The sequence below is a fragment of the Balaenoptera acutorostrata genome, chromosome 13 (genome assembly GCF_949987535.1).
Source record: "Balaenoptera acutorostrata chromosome 13, mBalAcu1.1, whole genome shotgun sequence".
Taxonomy (NCBI): Eukaryota; Metazoa; Chordata; class Mammalia; order Artiodactyla; family Balaenopteridae; genus Balaenoptera; species Balaenoptera acutorostrata.
In genome coordinates this window covers 66,608,003-66,627,983 of record NC_080076.1, presented here as the reverse complement: position 1 = coordinate 66,627,983, position 19,981 = coordinate 66,608,003, and the positions used below count along the sequence as shown (strand labels likewise).

Genomic DNA, 19,981 nt, shown 5'->3' with positions numbered 1-19,981 from the left:
TCCTGCTACAACTTCTTTAATTCTAACATCTTAATATCAGCAAAACAACTGCTACTTAACTATAACTTTCCCAAGAGTCTCAGTCTAAGTAGGAAGGTTTTTAAAAAGCAGGCGATGCAGCTATCTGGCCCGACGCAGGCGCGTGGCTGCAGTGAGAGGGATGGCTGGGTGGGGACCCAGGCCGGTGCCACCTGGGACAGGAGGCCCAGGCACGTCAAGCTCAATCTCACAAAGCAGCCTTGAAAATGCTCCACAGCTCTGTGTAAACGAAAACCAAATTGATTAAATTACTTCATTAGCAAAAAAATCACGGAAATACTGGACTGTGACATTGAGCTTTCCTTGGTAAAATTTCCCTAAGGAAACACGCAGCACACACAGGCCCAACCCCGACACTGAGAGGACGCTCGGCCCCAGGCCTGAGGGCCACTGACGACCCCCAATCACAGGCAGGGTCCCAGGCAGAGGCCGGGGGAGGGCGCGGCCTCGGCTGCCAAGCGCCCACTTTCAGGAGATCACGTGCCATCCTGCTTCACAGGTTGGGCAACTTGGCCCTGATGGGTTAAGTATGATCTCAGGCAGCAGGCACTTCCCTAGACCCCCCGACTTCTGTCCCCCCGCTCATGCACCCCCGTTGGCCCCCAACTCCGACACAAACTCCATGCACATGTGCAGCCTGGCAAGGGAGGTCCTCCCACATACCGACACCCAGCCTGGACCTCTGTCAGGCCGCTTCCAGGGTCTCCACTGTCTGCAGCATTTCTCAACCTGCCTCGTCTCCCCACAAAACCCTCCCATCATTCTAAGACACAGCTCCCCCTCTCCTGCTTGTCAAGCTGCTCTGGACATCAGGTCTGTCCCCTCACACCTCTCAGGAGCCCACCAAGAACCCTGGGCTGAGATGCCTGCCCTTCTCATGTCTTACCTTGGAGCCCCTGTGTACTTACCTTCCGCCCCCTGCAGACGGGACTGTGTCCCCTGGTCACGTGCCCACCACATCCCCATTAACTATCCCCATTCTACGGCTTACAAAAGTGAGGCACAGGGGCTTCCCTGGTGGCGCAGTGGTTGAGAATCTGCCTGCTAATGCAGGGGACACGGGTTCGAGCCCTGGTCTGGGAAGATCCCACATGCCACGGAGCAGCTGGGCCCGTGAGCCACAATTGCTGAGCCTGCGCGTCTGGAGCCTGTGCCCCGCGACGGGAGGGGCCGCGATAGAGAAAGGCCCGCGCACCGCGATGAAGAGCGGTCCCCGCACCGCGATGAAGAGTGGCCCCCGCTTGCCGCAACTGGAGAAAGCCCTCTCACGAACCGAAGACCCAACACAGCCAAAAATAAATAAATAAATAAGAAAATCCTTTAAAAAAAAAAAAGGGATTCACTATTTAAAAAAAAAAAAAAAAAAAAGTGAGGCACAGAGAGGTCAAAGTTCTAATGCAGAATAAAGCTTGAACGCTATAATGAAGAAAAAGTGAAAAAATAACATTGAATGATTTTCTTCAGAAGTTTACAACAAATTAACAAGTAGTTTGCTTTCTTTGGGGTGATGGGGGGAAGAGCCTGTCATTATAAAAGGTCACTAAGCTCAAAATCTGAAAGAGACGGCTGGGGTTGCTCCCATTTATGAAAAGGATCCAGAGGGGCTGGCTCTGCACACCACTCTGAGGAGGTCATTAAGGAACAGACCACAGGAGGCAACAGAGGTTACTTCCTTAGACTGTGAGAAGCCCTGACAGTACTTTAACCCAAGGCTGTTAAGAGAGATGCCTTGAGGTGAATTTACTGCCAAAGTAAGGAAATGCTGAACCAAGTTAGAGAAAATAAGATGCCCTCACAAGTCTGGATGAGTGGGCAGAACACCACAGATGAGAACTCAACATGAGAGTGGGTGTAGGTCGGGTATGTAGGTCAAAATTAAGCTACAATAATAGCGTTATAAGCTGGCCAATTAAACTTTTAAGTATGCAACTTTTGTTACCTGAAACCTCTGGGAATAGTCTTCCTGGAGAAACAAAAGTCCCTGAGAACTGAAGATTATGCTTTAAGTATTAGTGGTATTTTGTTGTTGTTAAATCTGTTTCTTAATTGTCATTCTCCTACGCCCTGCCCCCTTAGAGAACACTGAACATAAGTCAACATTTTCTAAGTGACTCAGAGCGAGCATGATAGACAAAGGTGATTGTGACATGATGCTTGTGTCTTAAAACTATGCCAATCTTGGCAAACTGACAAATCATCTCCCTCAAGCCTCAGCTTTCCCAGGTATAAAAGGATGAACAGATAGAATTTTGCAATGTCTGCTCTAGCAATAAAATCCGGTGAGCCAAGAACTTCCACCTGCAGCCATGAGAGAACATCAGGATCTGGATTTACCTTCCTACCATAAAACAACAGAAAAATGGACAAATACATGAAACCACTGGTTTCGTACACTGGGAAAGCACACAGGACTGAAATGCTTGGGGGAGAGGAAACAAGGTGAGCCCTGCTGCCCTGATTTTCTGCCAGAAGACGCATCCTGGACCACAAAACAGGGAAGGGCATTTCAAGCAGATCATGCTGGTCTCACTAAGCTGAGGAGACAGAAATGGGAGTACTGGAAGTCTAAAAGCAGCTGGGAATTCTGGAGAAGAGAGAGCTCAACAGAAAAAAAGCTCCACAAATCTGCAAGAGTTCCCCTGAGTCTTTGATGAATATACTAAGACAGACCAGGATAGGGTAATACTCCACGATGTTGGGCAAAAAACAACCAAGGAACTGTGAGATGAATGGTTCCTGGGTTCTTACAGAGCTGAGAGGAGTCTGAGTTACTCCCAGCCAGAGCAAAAAACCCGCAAAGCATTCAGTGGAGAACTCGAAGGGCCACACCTCAGCAATGGGGCTAAACTACCCCTGTCGCAAAGGCTATTTCAGACCTGCCCTAACAAAGTTTAAAAACCAGCTCTGCAATAGATGCAGAAAAAGCATGTGAAAAAATTCAACACCCTTCATGATAAAAACACTCAACAGGGACTTCCCTGGTGGTCCAGTGGTTAAGACTCCACACTTCCATGGCAGGAGGCACGGGTTCGATCCTTGGTTGAGGAACTAAGATCCTGTATGCTCCCAGTGTGGCCAAAAAAAGAAAAAAAACAAACTCTCAACAAACTACGAACTTCCTCAACCTGATAAAGATTATCTATCAAAAACCCACAGCCAACATTGTACATAGTAAAAGATGGAAAGCTTTCCCCCCAAGATCAGAAACAAGATAAGGACATTCACTCTCAACACTTCTACCCAGTGTTGTGCTGGAGGGTCTGGTCAGGGCAATTAGACAAGAGAATGAAATAAAAGCCATTCAGATTGGAAAGAAAAAACTATCTCTATTTGCAGATGACGTGAGCTAAAGGTACCCCACCCCCAGGCCATGGACCGATACCAGTCCGTGGCCAGTTCAGAACCGGGTGGCACAGCAGCAGGTGAGTGGCAGGCAAGGGAGCGAAGCTTCATCTGTATTTACAGCCGCTCCCCATCACTTGCATTACCGCCTGAGAGCCGCCTATCAGATCAGCGGCGGCATTAGATTCTCACAGGAGCGCAAACCCCACTGTGAACTGCGCATGTGAGTGATCTAGCTTGCATGCTCCTTATGAGAATCTAATGCCTGATGATCTGAGGTGGAGCTGAGGCGGTGATGCTAGTGCTGGGGAGCGGCTGCAAATACAGATTATCATTAGCAGAGAGGTTTGACTGCACAGAGACCATAATAAATCAATTGCTCGCAGATTCATATCAAGACCCCATCACTGAGTGGCAAGTGAAAACAAGCTCAGGGCTCCCACTGATTCTGCATTATGGTGAGTTGTATAATTATTTCACTATATATTACAATGTAATAATAATAGAAATAAAATGCACAATAAACATAATGCACTTGAATCATCCGGAAACCGTACCCTTTTCCCACACCGGTCTGTGGAAAAATTGTCTTCCAAGAAACTGGTCCCTGATGCCAAAAAGTTGGGGACTGCTGATCTAAATAATCCACTAAAAAAAAATTAGACCTAATAAATAAGTTCAGCAAAGTTGCAGGATACAAGATCAATATAGAAAAATCAACTTTAATCAGACTTTCAGTTTTACAAGATGAAAAGAGTTCTAGAGATGGATGGTGGTGACTGTAGTAAAACATTATGAATGTATTTATTTATTTTAAAATAAATTTATTTATTTATTTATTTATTTATGGCTGTGTTGGGTCTTTGTTGCTGTGCGCGGGCTTTCTCTAGTTGCGGCGAGCAGGGGCTACTCTTCATTGTGATGCACGGGCTTCTCATTGCAGTGGCTTCTCTTATTGCGAGCATAGGCTCTAGGCATGCGGGCTTCAGTAGTTGTGGCACACAGGCTCAGTAGTTGTGGCACAGGGGCTTAGTTGCTCCACGGCATGTGGGATCTTCCCGGAGCAGGGATCGAACCCGTGTCCCCTGCACTGGCAGGTGGATTCTTAACCACTGTGCCACCAGGGAAGTCCCTATGAATGTATTTAATATCACTGATCTGTACACTTAAAAGTGATTAAGATGGCAAATTTTAAATTATGTATATTTTACCACAATAAAGGAAATAGAGGAAAAATCAATTGCATTTCTATACAGTACCAATGAACAGACTGAAAATGATATTAAGAAATTATTCCATGGTGAATTTTATGTCATGAATTAATTCCATTTACAATACATCAAAAGAACAAAATACTTAGGCATAAATTTAACAAAGGAAGTACAAAACTTACATTCTAGAAACTACAAAACCTCACTGAAAGTAAAGACCTAAATAAATGGAAAGATATCCCATGACCATGGATGATAAGAATTAATATTAAGATGGCAATTATACTCCAAATTGACCTACAGATTCAACACAATCCCTATTATAACCCTAGGTGACTTCTTTGCAGAAATTGATAAGCTGATCCTAAAATGCACAGGGAAATTCAAGAGACCCACAACAGACAAGGCTATCTTGAAAAGGAAGAGCAGTTTGGGGACTCACTCGTCCCAATTTCAAAACTTACTACAAAGTGATAGTAATCAAGACAGTGTCCTAGGGTAAGGACAGATATATAGACCAATGCTAAAATAAAAACAGCTGCCACCCTAGAATTCTATAGTCAGCAGAAATGAAGCTGAAAAAAAAACTTTTTCAAATAGGACAAAGCTGAGAGACTTAATCACACTAGCAGACCTGTACTATAAGAAATGTCGAAACCAATAAAGTAAGGGGGACTTCCCTGGTGGTCCAGTAGTTAAGACTTCACGCTTCCACTGCAGGGGGTGCGGATTCAATCCCTGGCCGGGTAACTAAGATCTCACGTGCCTCATGGTGTGTCCCCCAAAAAATAAGAAAAAATCAATAAAGTGTAAACATTAATCTACATAAAGAAATGAAGAGAACTGAAAATACTGTATATATGAATACACATATTTTTCATATTTTATGATTATTTAAATAAATTATAATAATGTATTGTGGAGTTTATAACATAGAAGTAAAAATCTATGACAGCAATCATAAAAAAATGGGGCCAGATCGAATTACAGTTATAAGGTTATTACACTATAAGTGAAGTGGTATAATGTTATGTGAAGGTAGACTATGATAAATTAAAGAGATTCATATTTCAATCCTAGAACAACCACTTAAAAAGAGAGATCTATAGCTAATAAGCCAAAAGTGAAGATAAAATGGAATACCAAAAAATGCTGAATTAATCCAAAGGAAGGCAAGAAAAGAAAAAGAGAACAAAAACCAGATGGGACAGATAGAAAACAAATATCAAGATGGTAGATTTAAATCCAACCATATTAATAATTACATTAATGTAAATGGTCTAAAAAATCCAACTACAAGGAAGAGATTTTCAGACTGCAAAAGCATGCTACATGCTGTCAACAGGAAAATCACTTTAAATGTAAAGGCAGAAGCTAAAAGTAAAAGGATGGAAAAAGATATACTATGCAAACACCACTAACAAGAAAGGTGGAGTGGCTATATTAATAACAAAGTAGATTTCAGAATAAGGAATATTGCTATTCATCATTATAAAGAGCTCAATTGATGACAAGGACATAACAATCATAAATGTGTATGAGCCCAAGAACCAAGTTTCAAAATACATGAAGCAAAAACTAACAAAACTCAAAGGAGAAATCGACAGATCCACAATTATGGTTGGAGACCTCAACATTCCTCTCTCAGTAATTGATAGAACAAATAGAAAATCAGTAAAGATACTGAAGACTTAAAAAACCTACTTGACCTTATGGATATTTATAGGAGACTCCACCCAACAAAAGCAGAATACACATTCTTTTCTTGTACAATTGGAAAATTCACCAAGATATATCTTACCTATGCTGATTCTTAAAGCAAGTCAATAAATTTAAAAGAACTGAAATCAAACAAAGTATGTTTTCTGACTGCAACAGAATTAACTTAGAAATCAGTATCAGAAAAACATCTATAAAACTCCCCAATTTTTTGGAAATTAAACAACATACTTCTAAATACCTCTGAGTCAAAGAAGAAATCCTATGGGAAATCAGAAAATATTTTGAACATAATGAAAAAGAAAACACAACATACTAAAATTTGTGGAATGCTGTTAAAGCAGCACTTAGAGGGAAATTTATATCTTTAAAGGCTTATATTATCAACAGAAAAGAAAAAAGGTCCAATATCCTATGATCCCATAGTTATATAAGTCCCCCCAAAAGATCTAACAGACAATTTTCCTAAGTGAGAAAAGACATCTAAAAGAACAATATTTAATATTCATACTAAATGTAATTTTCACAAATCTATTTAAACTGGTCTCAAATATTCCCATCTACAGGCTAATCGTGACATTTTACTTTACTTATTACTAGTATTTTAAATTCTGCACCAATCCCCTAAAGGCTATTAAACTGTTAAACTGCTCTTAAGATAAAGTCAACCATCATTTCCACGACCTGTCCTGGGTGCTCACGTCCTGCCCACCCCCACCCCCAAGCTATAACCACTACAGCCTACTTTAACGTCATCAAATGAGTCAAAAATGTTCCTACCTCTCGGCCTTTGCACAATCTGTATCCTCTGCTAGGAGAATTCCTTTGTACACACTTCATCAGCTACCTCCTTCAGCTCTGTTTAAAATCTTCCTTGAGGGACTGCCCTGGTGGTCCAGTGGTAATGAATCCGCCTTCCAATGCAGGGGACGCACGTTCAATCCCTGGTTGGCGAACTAAGATCCCACATGCCGAGGGGCAACTAAGCCCGAGCGCCTCAACTAGAGAGAGAAAACCTGCACGCCACAACTAGAGATAGAGAAGTCAGCATGCCGCAATGAAGAGCCCATGTGCCACAACTAAGACCCGATACAGCCAAAAATAAATAAATAAAATAAGTAAATATTTTTAAAAAATAAAAAAATAAAGTCTTCCTTGGTCCCCCCATAAATTGGGAGCCCATTTTACCTCTCCTCATACCATTTACCTTTTTTTTTAATTGAGATAAAATTCACCAACATCATTTACTTTTTTAATTGAAGTATAATTGATTTACAATGTTTCAGGTGTACATTGTAAATCAATTATACCATTTAGAGGGAAGAGAAGGAGAGGGAGGAGGAGGAGGGAGGTGGCAGCGTGGTGGTGGAGGAGCAGGAGCGGGAGGGGGATGGAGAGGAGAAGGCTCCTAGGTGGCATGGCGCACCTGCTCCTCCAGGCGCTGCCCAGCCCCCTGTCAGCCAGGGCTGAACCCCTGCAGGATAAGGAAACCTGCGTGGGTACTAACAATCAAAGCTACATCTGTGACACAGGACACTGCTGTGAACAGTCTCAGTGCTGCAACTACTACTATGAACTCTGGTGGTTCTGGCTCGTGTGGACCATCACCATCCTGAGCTACTGCTGTGTGTGCCACCACCACCGAGCCAAGCACCGCCTTCAGGCCCAACAGCAGCAACCTGAAATCAACCTGAAAGCCTACTGGGAAGCCCACAATTACTCAGCGCTGCCATTTTATTTCAGGTTTTTGCTCAACTATTTACTACCTCCTTATGAGGAAGTGGTGAACCGACCTCCAACTCCTCCCCCACCATACAGTGCCTTCCAGCTCCAGCAGCAGCAGCTGCCTACACAGTGTGGCCCTACAGGCGGCAGCCCCCCGGGTGCCAATCCCACCAGGGGCTCCCAGGAGGCTCAGAGCAGCCCCTGGTCGGGCCCAGCAGAAGCAGCACGCGACCCACGAGCATCGCTGACCCTGAGCCCTCCAACATGCCAGCAGACCCAGCAGCCACCAAAGCCCCTGGGATGGAGCCCAGCGGCTCTGTGGCCGGCCTGGGGGAGGTGGACCCTGGGACCTTCCTGGACAAGGATTCCGAATGTAAGGAGGAGCTGCTGAAAGAGTATAGCTCCGAGCAGGGCGGCGCCCTCCCTGACAGCAAAGACAAGACACCCAGCAGAAAACACGGCTTCACAGGTGACTCGGGCAACGAGGTGTGTGTGTACAACTGGGGCCACCATGATGACGACCTCAAAGAGTTCAACGTGCTCATCGACGATGCTCTGGACGGGCCCCTGGACTTCTGCGACAGCTGCCACGTGCGGCTCCCTGGTGACGAGGAGGAAGGGCTCTGCCAGCCCTCTGAGGAGCAGGCCTGGCCGGGCACCCCCACCTGCCGCGGCTGCCTGCCTGCCTGCTGCTGAACACCATCAATGAGCAGGACTCCCCAGACTCCCAGAGCAGCAGCTCCCCCAGCTAGAGTAGGCCCTGCCTGCACCCGAGAACTTGGCGATGCAACCAGGGTAGGGGAGAACCATGAGAGAAGCATTAAGTGACTGTGTTCCTTAATTTTTTTTTTTTTCCCCTCTGCGCCTGCGTTTTCCTGCATCTCCAGGTACAGTTTGGGGTGTGGGTGCCTTGCCCCCATAGAAACACAGTGCCGTGGAGGGCCGAGAAGTTGTCCTGTGACTCATTCCTCATACCCCACCCTGTCCCCCTTTACATTATGTCTCACTACCTGCTTGGGTCAGAGATATGTGTGTTTCAGAAGCCCCCAAGGAGGAGATGAGACTGTGCCCTGAGGTGACTCTTGGTGATGGAGTGGATTCATGTTCTGGTGTGAGTTTACGAGAACCTTGCCGCATCTCAGTCCAAGAGAGGTGGCAGGTCTCAGCCCTGGGTGAAGCCCCCAGAGGTCCGGGGATTGTCGCCCCTTGCTGCCAGTGTCTCCGGAGCCAGAACTGGGCTCCTCCTGTGGGAGGATGAGAGCTGACCGGCGGTTGCATGGTGGGTTGGTAAAGGGCTTGTGCTCTCAAATTCCAGGTGACGAGATCGAGGTGGCACGATGCATCCTGGAGGGATCCCTTCCCAGCAGGTTCTGGCTGGCCGCGGACTGATTCAAGTGTGGAATATTACACCTGCCTTCTCTTTGGTTTTTTTCGTTTAAAAAAAAAACAACGGGCTTCCCTGGTGGCGCAGTGGTTGAGAATCTGCCTGCTAATGCAGGGGACATGGGTTCGAGCCCTGGTCTGGGAAGATCCCACATGCCACGGAGCAGCTGGGCCCGTGAGCCACAATTGCTGAGCCTGCGCGTCTGGAGCCTGTGCCCCGCGACGGGAGGGGCCGCGATAGAGAAAGGCCCGCGCACCGCGATGAAGAGCGGTCCCCGCACCGCGATGAAGAGTGGCCCCCGCTTGCCGCAACTGGAGAAAGCCCTCTCACGAACCGAAGACCCAACACAGCCAAAAATAAATAAATAAATAAATAAATAAATAAGAAAATCCTTAAAAAAAAAAAAAAAACAACAACAACAAAAGCGAGCTGAAAATAAGAACTTGACCAATGGGCAGGCAAGAATTCTGTTTTGGAAAAGGAAAATTTGTGGCTTTTTCCCAACTTGGCCTTCAAAATCCTGGCTACAGTTGAGCCAGAAGGAGATGTTTTGTGTGCAGGCTTGGGTGGGGGCTATTTCTGGAACTTCTGTGGGTGAGCAGGAGGCCCTGCACTGTGGCAGCAGATAGAGGTGCACTTTCCGTATCTCTGCCCTTTGATCTGTGCCCACAGGTGATCAGTACCCTCCCCCACCCCAAGCACACATCTGCCGGCCTTCACGTCTCACTGTTCTCTACGAACAAATGAGGAGGCTGTGGGTCCTGAGAAAGGGCGGTCCCGCAGCCTGACTCACACAGTATTTTCTCTTGATTCTCAATAAGTTGTTTTGTTTATCTGTTTGTTTTTTCAAACTGACCATTTGGAAAAAATGCCTTGGTTTTCTTGCCCTTTCCCTGCTCTGCCCCGCCTTGAATGGGGTAACTAATTTTTGTAGCCTATGTCAAGTGTCTAAGTGGCCCAGGTAGGAGGGTGAAGGCAGCCATCCTGAAGGACCCCAGGATTCTTATCACTGTAGTTTGGCTTCAAAAACCAGTTGAGCTCTGACAGGAATAATGTGAATGGAAAAAGCAAACTGCCGAAGCTAACATTCCCTGTCCAGCCCTGTTCATATGAAGAGTTTGGTTCTTCCCCCACTCTTGAACGATGACATTCAGACTAGGCATTGATGTTACGGTAAGAAAGGAAAGTATATATATGAATACACATGTATATATATGTGTACACACACACACACACACACACACACACACACACACACACACACACACACACACACACACACACACACACATATATATATATATATATATATATATATATATATATATATACATACACATACACATATACCCAAAATAGACAAATCCAAGGCTGTGAGGTGAACGAGTGTCTGAGTTTGGAGTCCACAAAACCAAAATCCACGTTGAACAAAGTGCAGTCCGTATACAGTGACTTTTTGGATAACCTGTGTGTGTCTGTCCGTTGTGTGTGAGCCCCCAGCCCTGTTTTCCTGTGCATACACTTTGAACAGCAGCCACTCAGCTCACATTACCCACACATTTGGAGCAGGCGCAGCCCTCTCAAGGTAATTTATTTTATGCATTTACTGTTTACTGAGCAAATGTCTGTGCACTTGGGTGTACTCAGCAGCGCTGTCGGTGGCAGTCCCCACGTTTGCCAGAGATGTGGTGCTCCAAGTAGAGGTTTTACTCTACCCATCACTGCAATTTGCACATTGCTCCATGGACACACAGAGGCCTGTGTTCTGCTCCCTGTAAACGGAAACGTGCTCTGAGCCTGTCTGCCTCCCTCAGCTGCTCCTGGCCCTCGGCGTCAGCCCCCGGGGGTGTCCACAACTGCTCGGGACAGAAGGCCAAGGTGGAACCTCAGACAGAAACTGGACTAGATCTTCAGGGTCAAGCTCAGACTGGCTGTGGCCCAGACATCAGCCCTGCCCAGAATTGCCAAGAGGGTTTGGTGGCCACCGCAGTGCTGTAGGGCTTACCTCCCTCTGCTGAGGTCCAGTGCATGGCCGGTGTGTGGTGAGAGTGGGCAGGAGTGTGCCAGCAGCCCTCAGATGCTTTTCCTGCCACATTTTTTTGTTTTGTTTTTTGTTTTTATCCCAAACAACTCACTGAAGTGTCTCAAAGAAGATCAAGTTTTACCAAAATGAATCCTGCTTGAGTTAACTGGTCGAAGGGATGGATTCTGGCCCTCTCAGGATTCCTTCTCCAGTCAGAGTGGGGAACTGGTTCATGTGTTTAATGCTGGGTTCACTGCAGCATCCAACCCGAAAGGCACGAGGAGAAAACACAGTGGGTGGAGCTGGGCTCGAGTCCAGCGTCACAGTCTGGCCCCTGCTACATGAGGCTGCCCTGCATGACGAAAGATGCAAGTAGGGAGCTGAAGGACTTGTGAGGGAGCCAGGGAGATTTGAGGGAGTCTGATGTTCCAGGTGAACGAGAAGAAAGGGGTTGGTCGAGGGTTTGGTGCTACATTCGGAAGATTTGCAAATGCACATTCCCGTGTGAGGCACATCACCCTCTGTCAGTTATTGTGAATATGTGTATTTTAAGCAATAAGATTCAGCTGGTCAGACTTTTCTGGGCAGCCTCAGTGACGCATTTCCTGTGCTGTGATTGTTCTGAAGACGGAGTGGCTCTAACCACTGTGAGAAGCCCAAATAAAGTCAATCCCCCCCCCAAAAAAAAAATTATACCATTTATACCATTTACTTTTGCTTCATGGCACTTGTTACCATTTTAAATCATATTTACTTGTAGTTCTTTGTTTAAGGCTGTTTGTCTCTCTCCATGGTAAACGCCATGACAGCAAGATCATGTCTATTTATTTGTCCCTCCAAGGCGCCCGTCCAGGGCCCAGCACAGTGCCTGGCAATCAGCAGGCACTCAAAGACTTAGTGCATGAATGAATGGATGGATGAGGTCACCATCTTTTGCTTTCATAATGGTGTACCCTCGGCTGTCCTGAATCCTGGCTTCCAGACCAGCTCTAAACGGAAACATTCAAAAGAGAATGGATTCCACAGCAAAGATAGAGCCTCTCAGACTCAATGAATAAATGCAAGTGAGGCCTGAGGGGTTTTGCCTCAAACCTGTATTTACGCATCAGGTTTTCACACAAAGGAAAGTAGGCCTCTGGTTGGCTTGGCAATGTTCACAAAAGGCCAAGCTTTTTGCATGAGAGAAGCAAATACAAAAATATATAAATAAGAAACCAGGAAGGGCTTCCCTGGTGGCGCAGCGGTTGAGAGTCTGCCTGCCAATGCAGGGGACAAGGGTTCGAGCCCTGGTATGGGAAGATCCCACATGCCGCAGAGCAGCTGGGCCCGTGAGCCACAGTTACTGAGCCTGTGCGTCTGGAGCCTGTGCTCCACAACAAGTGAAGCCGCGGTGGTGAGAGGCCCGCACACCGCGATGAAGAGTGGCCCCCGCTTGCCACAACTAGACAAAGCCCTCACACAGAAACAAGGATCCAACACAACCATAAATAAATAAATAAAATAAATTAAAAAAAAAAAAAGAAACCAGGAAAATAAGTACACAGAAACATTTCAGCAACTAAAATCCATGATGGGAACAGCTGCTGGTGGAAGGGACTGGAGGCAACCACATTTTCACTGGATGCAAACTGCAAACACTGACAGCAGAAAAGACAATCCACAGTGAAGAGTCAGAAATAGAACATCTTTGCCCTCTGGGGGAGCAGACAGCTAGTGACACATCACTCCTGATTCTCCCTAGGGCACTGACACAAACAACGCAGCCATAATCAGCTTCCTAACGCACACCAGCCTCAGGCCCTGAAACATCCACGGGCTCTTCCTTGTCTCACCAATTAGATGCAGACTCTGAGTCTAGGACCACAAACAAGGTCACCTGCTTTCTTCTCCAGCCTCATCTCCACTCTTCTCTTTAAACAGATTCTGTTCCGCCAAACACTATCACCTGCTGTTTCTCATTCTCCTCTGTGCTGTGCTCTCTGTTCTCTCCATCTGAAATGACCCTCCCTCACCAATGCGCTTAGTACTTGCAAATGCCCATCCTCATGGCTTCCAAGCCATCCCTATTTAAAATCTCAACTGAGGGTAACCTCCCAATACTTTTGTTTTCTCGGAGCACTTTTCACTTTTTTACCTTCTATTACATTCTTCACAAACCTATTAAGAGCCATGGAGAAAAGGTTTGGGGCCCAAATCAGAAATTATCTGCACCTCCCACTCCCACCCCAGCAAAGTACAAAACAGCTAAGTATCCTCCCAGGGTATTTTTATTGAAAAGCTACACAGTTCACCACCAGCTCCTTTCTGGACAGACACTGACCAGCCCTGCACCTAATACTGCTGCTACTAATTTGTTAAGTTAGTTGAGGGTCAGGATTGTGTGCACACCTAGCAGACCCAGAGTGGGCACAGCCAGGAGTCAGTGCTCAAGCAGCAGGACTGCAAGCATGAAGAGAACACAGAACATTCAAGTTTCCACATAACGGAAAACAAGAACACGGCAACATCACATGATCCTAGCAATTCTGCCTTGGGAGCTGTTTGTTTAATTCACAATATAAATAGCCAACCACGGTCAATATCATTATCTTGTGCTCAAAAGAATAAGGTACCTTTTAGGCTGACTGAGTTGGCAGGAAAAAATACAGCAAAATCCAACCTTGTGAAGCTACAGATAAACATGCACAAGGTGTCTTGCTGATGCTATCACAACTAAGTACAATCCTTTGGAAACAGGTGGGCAGTAAACATCAAGACCCATCAGTGATTTAACACAAGGATGTAATTCAGAAGAAGACAACATGCTAGGTGTACAAACATGTTGTTTTACATGGAAAAACTAGAAAGTCTAAACAGAGAAATGCTTAAGTATGATCTGCCAACGCAAAAAATGACCTGCCACCATCAAAATAATAAATATGGGCTACTTTTGCAAAAAGCAATAAAGTGAACATAGATATATATGGTTAAAAACTAAAAAAGAGCTTTAAGAAATGACAGTGCTGATGGGTTAATGTCATGGGCTGAATCGTGTCCTCCATCAAATTCATATATTGAAGTCCTAATGCCTAGGTACCTCAGAATGTGACTGTATTTGGACATAGGGTCATGAAAGAGGTAATTAAGTTAAAATCAGGTGATGAGGGAGGGCCAGTCCTACCAATCTGATGGTGTCCTTCTAAGAAGAGGAGATTAAGACACAGACACAGAGGGAGACCATGTGAAGACATGGGGAGAAGACGGCCATCTACATGCCAAAGAGATAGGCTTGTACAGAAACCTGCCCTGCTGACACCTTCATCATGGCCTTCCAGCCTCAGAATTGTGAGAAAATTCATTTCTGTTGTTTAAGCCACGGTGGCCCTTTGTTATGGCAGCCCCAGAAAACTAATACAGTTAATGGGGCTTGATTACAGGTAAGATATTTTTCTTCTTCCAATTTCTTCCTAAAATATTTTAGAGTTGATTTAATAACACTGGTTCTAGCAACATGAACATCCTCTGCTGAAGCTTATTCTCTCTCCTCTCCGTGTTTTTGTTTTGTTTTGTTTTGTTTTGTTTTTTAACATGGCCTCACAAAGGAATGGGAGCAGGATGGGAAATTTTCAGCTTCGTGATGCTGAAAAAATGCCAATACCAGGATTTTCACTCCACAGCAGACACTCTAAAGGACAAACTGGATAACCATGAACTCCAGAAAGCCCACTGTCCTAAGCACCTGGCCACACATTCCTCCAGTTACTTATAAGAGTTACCCAGGGCTTCCCTGGTGGCGCAGTGGTTGAGAATCTGCCTGCCAATGCAGGGGACACGGGTTCGAGCCCTGGTCTGGGAAGATCCCACATGCCGCGGAGCAACTAGGCCTGTGAGCCACAATTACTGAGCCTGCGCGTCTGGAGCCTGCGCGTCTGGAGCCTGTGCTCCGCAACAGGAGAGGCCGTGACAGTGAGAGGCCCGCGCACCGTGATGAAGAGTGGCCCCCACTTGCCGCAACTGGAGAAACCCCTCGCACAGAAACGAAGACCCAACACAGCCATAAATAAATAAATTAATTAATTAAAAAAAAAAGAGTTACCCAGCGCATCTCCTGAAGCACACCTGTCCACCAGGGAGAGTCCAGCCCGTCCCTAACGCCGCAGTGCCCTTTAAACATCAGGTCAATAGTTAGCTAAACACCTCAAGATTCTGGCACCCTAACTGAAGAAGAGAGAGAGTATTTTCAGAAATGGGGAAGGAGTCTGATCAAAGCCTCTTGACGGTGAGAAGAGGAGCAGGAGGGCACGGAATGCTGCCTGCTTTGCAGCTCTGCCTAGAACTCTCCACGTCCTGGGCTCAGGGTCCGTTAGTATGGCACAGGCCAGGCGAGAAGAGGCAGGAACAGGTCCCCTGACTTCCAGGGTACAGAGGAGTATGACCAGGCAGAGCCAGGATGAGGCTCAGCAGGGGCGGCTCAGCAACATTCTCAAGACAGGCAAGAACCAGGAAAGCAGGGCAAAAGATGGACAGGCAGGTGGAAATCAGAGATGGATTCAATGTAGGCAGGACTCTCCTCAATTTTTTTCCTCTCCTCTTTCCCCCAGAGGGAGAGGACTGAGGCCTGAGTGGGCCTCACGGAGGGTGTGCTCAGAGGTGGGCTGCAATCCCAGGGGTGAGAGTCAGGGCTGGGACTCCAGTCTTAGAGGCAGCCTAACAGGAAAAGGTCAAAGCTCAGATAAGGATCCTAGAATAGATGACCAGGGCCCTTGGGTCTGGCTACCTGAACACGGCAAGAGTCTGGTCACCAGACCTGGGGCACAAGAGCACATGGGGGACTTACAGCAAAACTGACTTGTTGCTGGTCACCTGAGCAACCAAATTAGGAGTTTCTTATTTACCTGGCCTAATGTATACCAATTAACAATAGGTGCTCAATAAATGTTTTCTGGATGAAAGAGAAAAATTAAGGAATTAAGGACAAGTAAAATGCACTCAGTAGTGATAAGCTTGGCTTCATGGCCTGGGGTTAGGGTGGGTGAATGGAATAAGTCAACCCCACTGTGGCATGCCGAGGGACAAAGATAGGGTAAGTTGTGTCATTAATGTGTCCCAGTGCCACTGAAAGCATGTCAGGCTGCCTGAGCTCCCATGTCTGAGCTGAGGTGTCAGGTCTAGCTCAGAAAACAGCCTTCCTCGGGTCAACCCTATCTGCATCAGGCCCCACTCAGTCCTCTGCCTTCTCTGGAAAACGGGAGGAGAAAGAGAAATGAAAACAAAGAAATGGGTGGGGGGTTTCAACACTCATCTCCCCGCTTAAGTCTCCAGCTTTCTTATCCCAGGTGGGTACTCAGAAACTCTTTTACTCTTAAGAACCTCAAGAATCTTTCCCTTAGGAATGCTAAGGGCTTCTCATCAACTGTTTTAAAGTAGGGGAGTGCAGCAAGCAGACATACAGTATAGGACTAAATAGTAACAGTGATCCCAAGTATAATCAAGTCTCAAAATCGTAGATGAGGACAAGAGGAATTTACATATTTCCGATGCAATCAGCCACCTACAGAAACCTCCTCTTGAGAAAGAAGTAGTTTTGGGTCCTCAGGGCCACACACACATACATAGTCATCCTCGCAGATAAATTTCATTACAGTGAAAGGATCTGAGCCAGGGAAACAGACACAGGTAGAGTCTGGAGAAAGCTGTGCAAGGGCTTCCTCTTGTCTCTCCCTCCTGTGAGGGTGCACCCCAAGCACACACCCCTTACAGCAGCAAGCAACGCCGTAACACAAGAGTGATGTCTGTGCCAAGATTTTTACTGGGGGCTGGTCATTTACGCACTGCCTGCCTAGCAACCATCAAAATTCCAGATTCCCGAAAGGAAAGCAGGTGTTCACCATAAACCATGCTGCTTACACAGAGTCAGACACAGTGAACCATCCTGATCAGTTAAAGAATGGAAGGAACAGTTCAAGCACAAAGTTCCCGATGCCAGCCAAGGGCCAACCTTGCGAGCAAGCCCTTTTGAAGACAGCAGCCCCGGGGACTTCCCTGGTGGCGCAGTGGTTAAGAATCCACCTGCCAATGCAGGGGACACGGGTTCGATCCCTGGTCCAGGAAGATCCCACATGCCGTGGAGCAACTAAGCCCGTGCGCCACAACTACTGAGCCTGTGCTCTAGAGCCCGTGCACCACAACTACTGAGCCCGCGCAACACAACTACTGAAGCCCATGCGACTAGAGCCCATGCTCCACAACAAGAGAAGCCACCGCAGTGAGAAGCCCGCGCACTGCAACAAAGAGTAGACCCCGCTCGCCACAACCAGAGAAAGCCTGCGCGCACCAACGAAGACCCAACGCAGCCAAAAATAAATAAATAAATAAATAAATTAATTAATTAAAAAAAAAAAACTGGCAATAATTGCCTAGTTTTAATTTTTAAAAAAACAGCAGCCCAGGCTCTGTTAACTCTTTCCTGCTGTGGTTTGTAAATGAGCCAATGAAACTGAATGGTATTAGGGAGCCCAACCTAAAAGCTGCATTAATTAATTGTAAAACACTGTGTAATCTTGACTACCCAAGCATTACCATAAGATACAAAACTATGCTGCAGTTACAGAATGTTCTTGTGATTAGTGAAGAAGACTGAAGAAGGCGAGCTGAGCTGAAGGTGCATTTTTCAGTTACTGAGTGAGGAAGGGTGCCGCCACTGCTAGAGCCGCAGGACCCTCTTCTTCAAGATCATCCAATTCCCTGCACCCTCTTCTCCAAGTCCAGCAAGCAAACTTCTGATACAACTTTTGGTCCTCCTCCTAAGAAGAGAATGTGCTGACTAGCTGGCATGGATTTGATTCCATAAAGCAGCACTATGGTCCATCACTCAGGCTCATGCAGTGATAACAGTGATCGTTCATTAGGCACCCACCTGCCTCCCTTTATTCATGTCATTCTGTCGATCTTTGCAATACTTTTATCAAGTATGGCCCTTGTATTTTGCAGGGGAAAGCAGAGGATCAGACTGGCGAACTGACCTGCCCAGACTCACACGAATGTAAGTGAATGACACAGCATTTAAATTCAGGTGATCTTATGGCTACAATCCATAGTCTTTCCATTCTATTGTATTCCTCCTTTGACTAGAAGTCAGGCTGGCATCAGTCTCCCAAGACCTGCTCACTGTGCAAGTCTGAGAACCTACAAAGCCAAGGAAGAACCAGGTCACTCTGCCAAGGTGCATGCAACAGCCTTTTAGCTTCACCTCCCTCACCAGAGCCACAAAACCACTCCCAAGCGCTCTTCTGCTGTCAGACAACGTTCTTTCCATCCGCCAGGAAGCTGTGGGGAAGAATAATCCCATCCCTTCGGTGCTCACTCATCATCACGCCCTGGTGGGGGAGGAAAGCTGCCCTTTACTGTCCACCTACTCTGAGCCTAACTCTGGGCCAGGCACTTTCTACCTGAACTCATTTAATGCTCAAGAACCGCTTCATTTCACAGATAAGGACACAGAAGCTCTGAGGGTTGAAGGAACGTCTAAGACGACATACAGTGACGGTGCAGGGACGTTCCGACTCCAAAAGCTGCGTTTTTCCCACCGTCCCAGGCACTCTTGAGGCTGCCTTTCACCTTTCTCCCAAGATAAGGAATCCCCGGGGCCTGAGTTCTTTTCTTCAAACACCCTCTCTCAGCCGGTCTAACGCCCCCTCTAGTCTCAGAGAAAAACAATGCGCAGCAGATGTGCGTCTCAGAAACCGCTTCCAGATACTCGGCTTCACCCGCCCTTCACCACTGAGGGCAAAGCGCGGAAAAGCGCCCCTTCCCCGAGGACGGCATCGCCCCAGAGTCACGAAACACAAGGCAGAGCGAGTGGGGAGCCGACCCCAGGCTCGACCCCGGCCCTCGGCTCTGCCCGCGCCCCTCGCCGCCGCCCCCGCCCGGCAGTGTCACCAGGCGGCCCCGCGGCTCAGCCAGCCCGAGCTCACGGCCCCGCCCGCCCGCCACACGGGCCCCAGACCCCCACCTGCCAGCGCCCCGGCCCTCGGCACCTAGCCGCGCCGGCTCCTCCCTCAAAAACACCCCGCGCCCCCGGCAGCCGGAACCCCCTCGGCCTCCCGCAGACCCCCGCCCCGCCTCCCGCGCCCCGGACCCCTCCTCCTGTCAGCCCGCGCCCAGCCGCCGAGCTACCTTCTCCAGGGATGCCGATCTCTGCACGGCCAGGGAGCGGGCCAACGACAGGACCGTGTTGAAATAGAAACCCCGTGACGCGCCGGCGCCGGAGCCCGAGCCGGAGCCGCCGCCACCGCCTCCCCGGGCCGCGGCCGCCGCCATCATCGCCCCGCGGAACCGCCCGCCGGCTTCCCTCACCGGGATCGCGCCTGCTGGAGCTCACGGCGCAGGCGCGGCCTCATCCGCCCTCCCCGCCACGTGACCTCTCTGTTGCCGACGCCAGCGGGGCGAGGCCTCGGGCAGATCCACCGCCGGGGGGGGGGGGCCGGGAGCCGTGCGGCCTGTGGCCGCCGCGCGCGCCGGGTGGGCCCCCCTCCCGCAGCGGGGCACGATGGTCGGCTC

At 47.7% G+C, this 19,981-nt stretch overlaps 1 protein-coding gene and 1 pseudogene across 2 annotated transcripts in view; one reads left to right on the top strand and one right to left on the bottom strand.

The window, feature by feature from the left end:
* Positions 1-19,814, bottom strand: part of PI4KA (phosphatidylinositol 4-kinase alpha) — a 96,900-nt gene extending 77,086 nt beyond the window's left edge. The window contains exon 1 of one of the 2 annotated variants that reach the window (XM_057527156.1): positions 19,598-19,814. In XM_057527156.1, the coding sequence (XP_057383139.1) occupies positions 19,598-19,744 (147 nt within the window). In that variant the 5' untranslated portion in view covers positions 19,745-19,814. The remainder of the gene's footprint in view (positions 1-19,597) is intronic. The other variant, XM_057527155.1, reaches the window with a different exon arrangement.
* Positions 7,702-8,788, top strand: LOC103021135 (WW domain binding protein 1-like; annotated as a pseudogene).
* Positions 19,815-19,981: the final 167 nt, after the last annotated feature.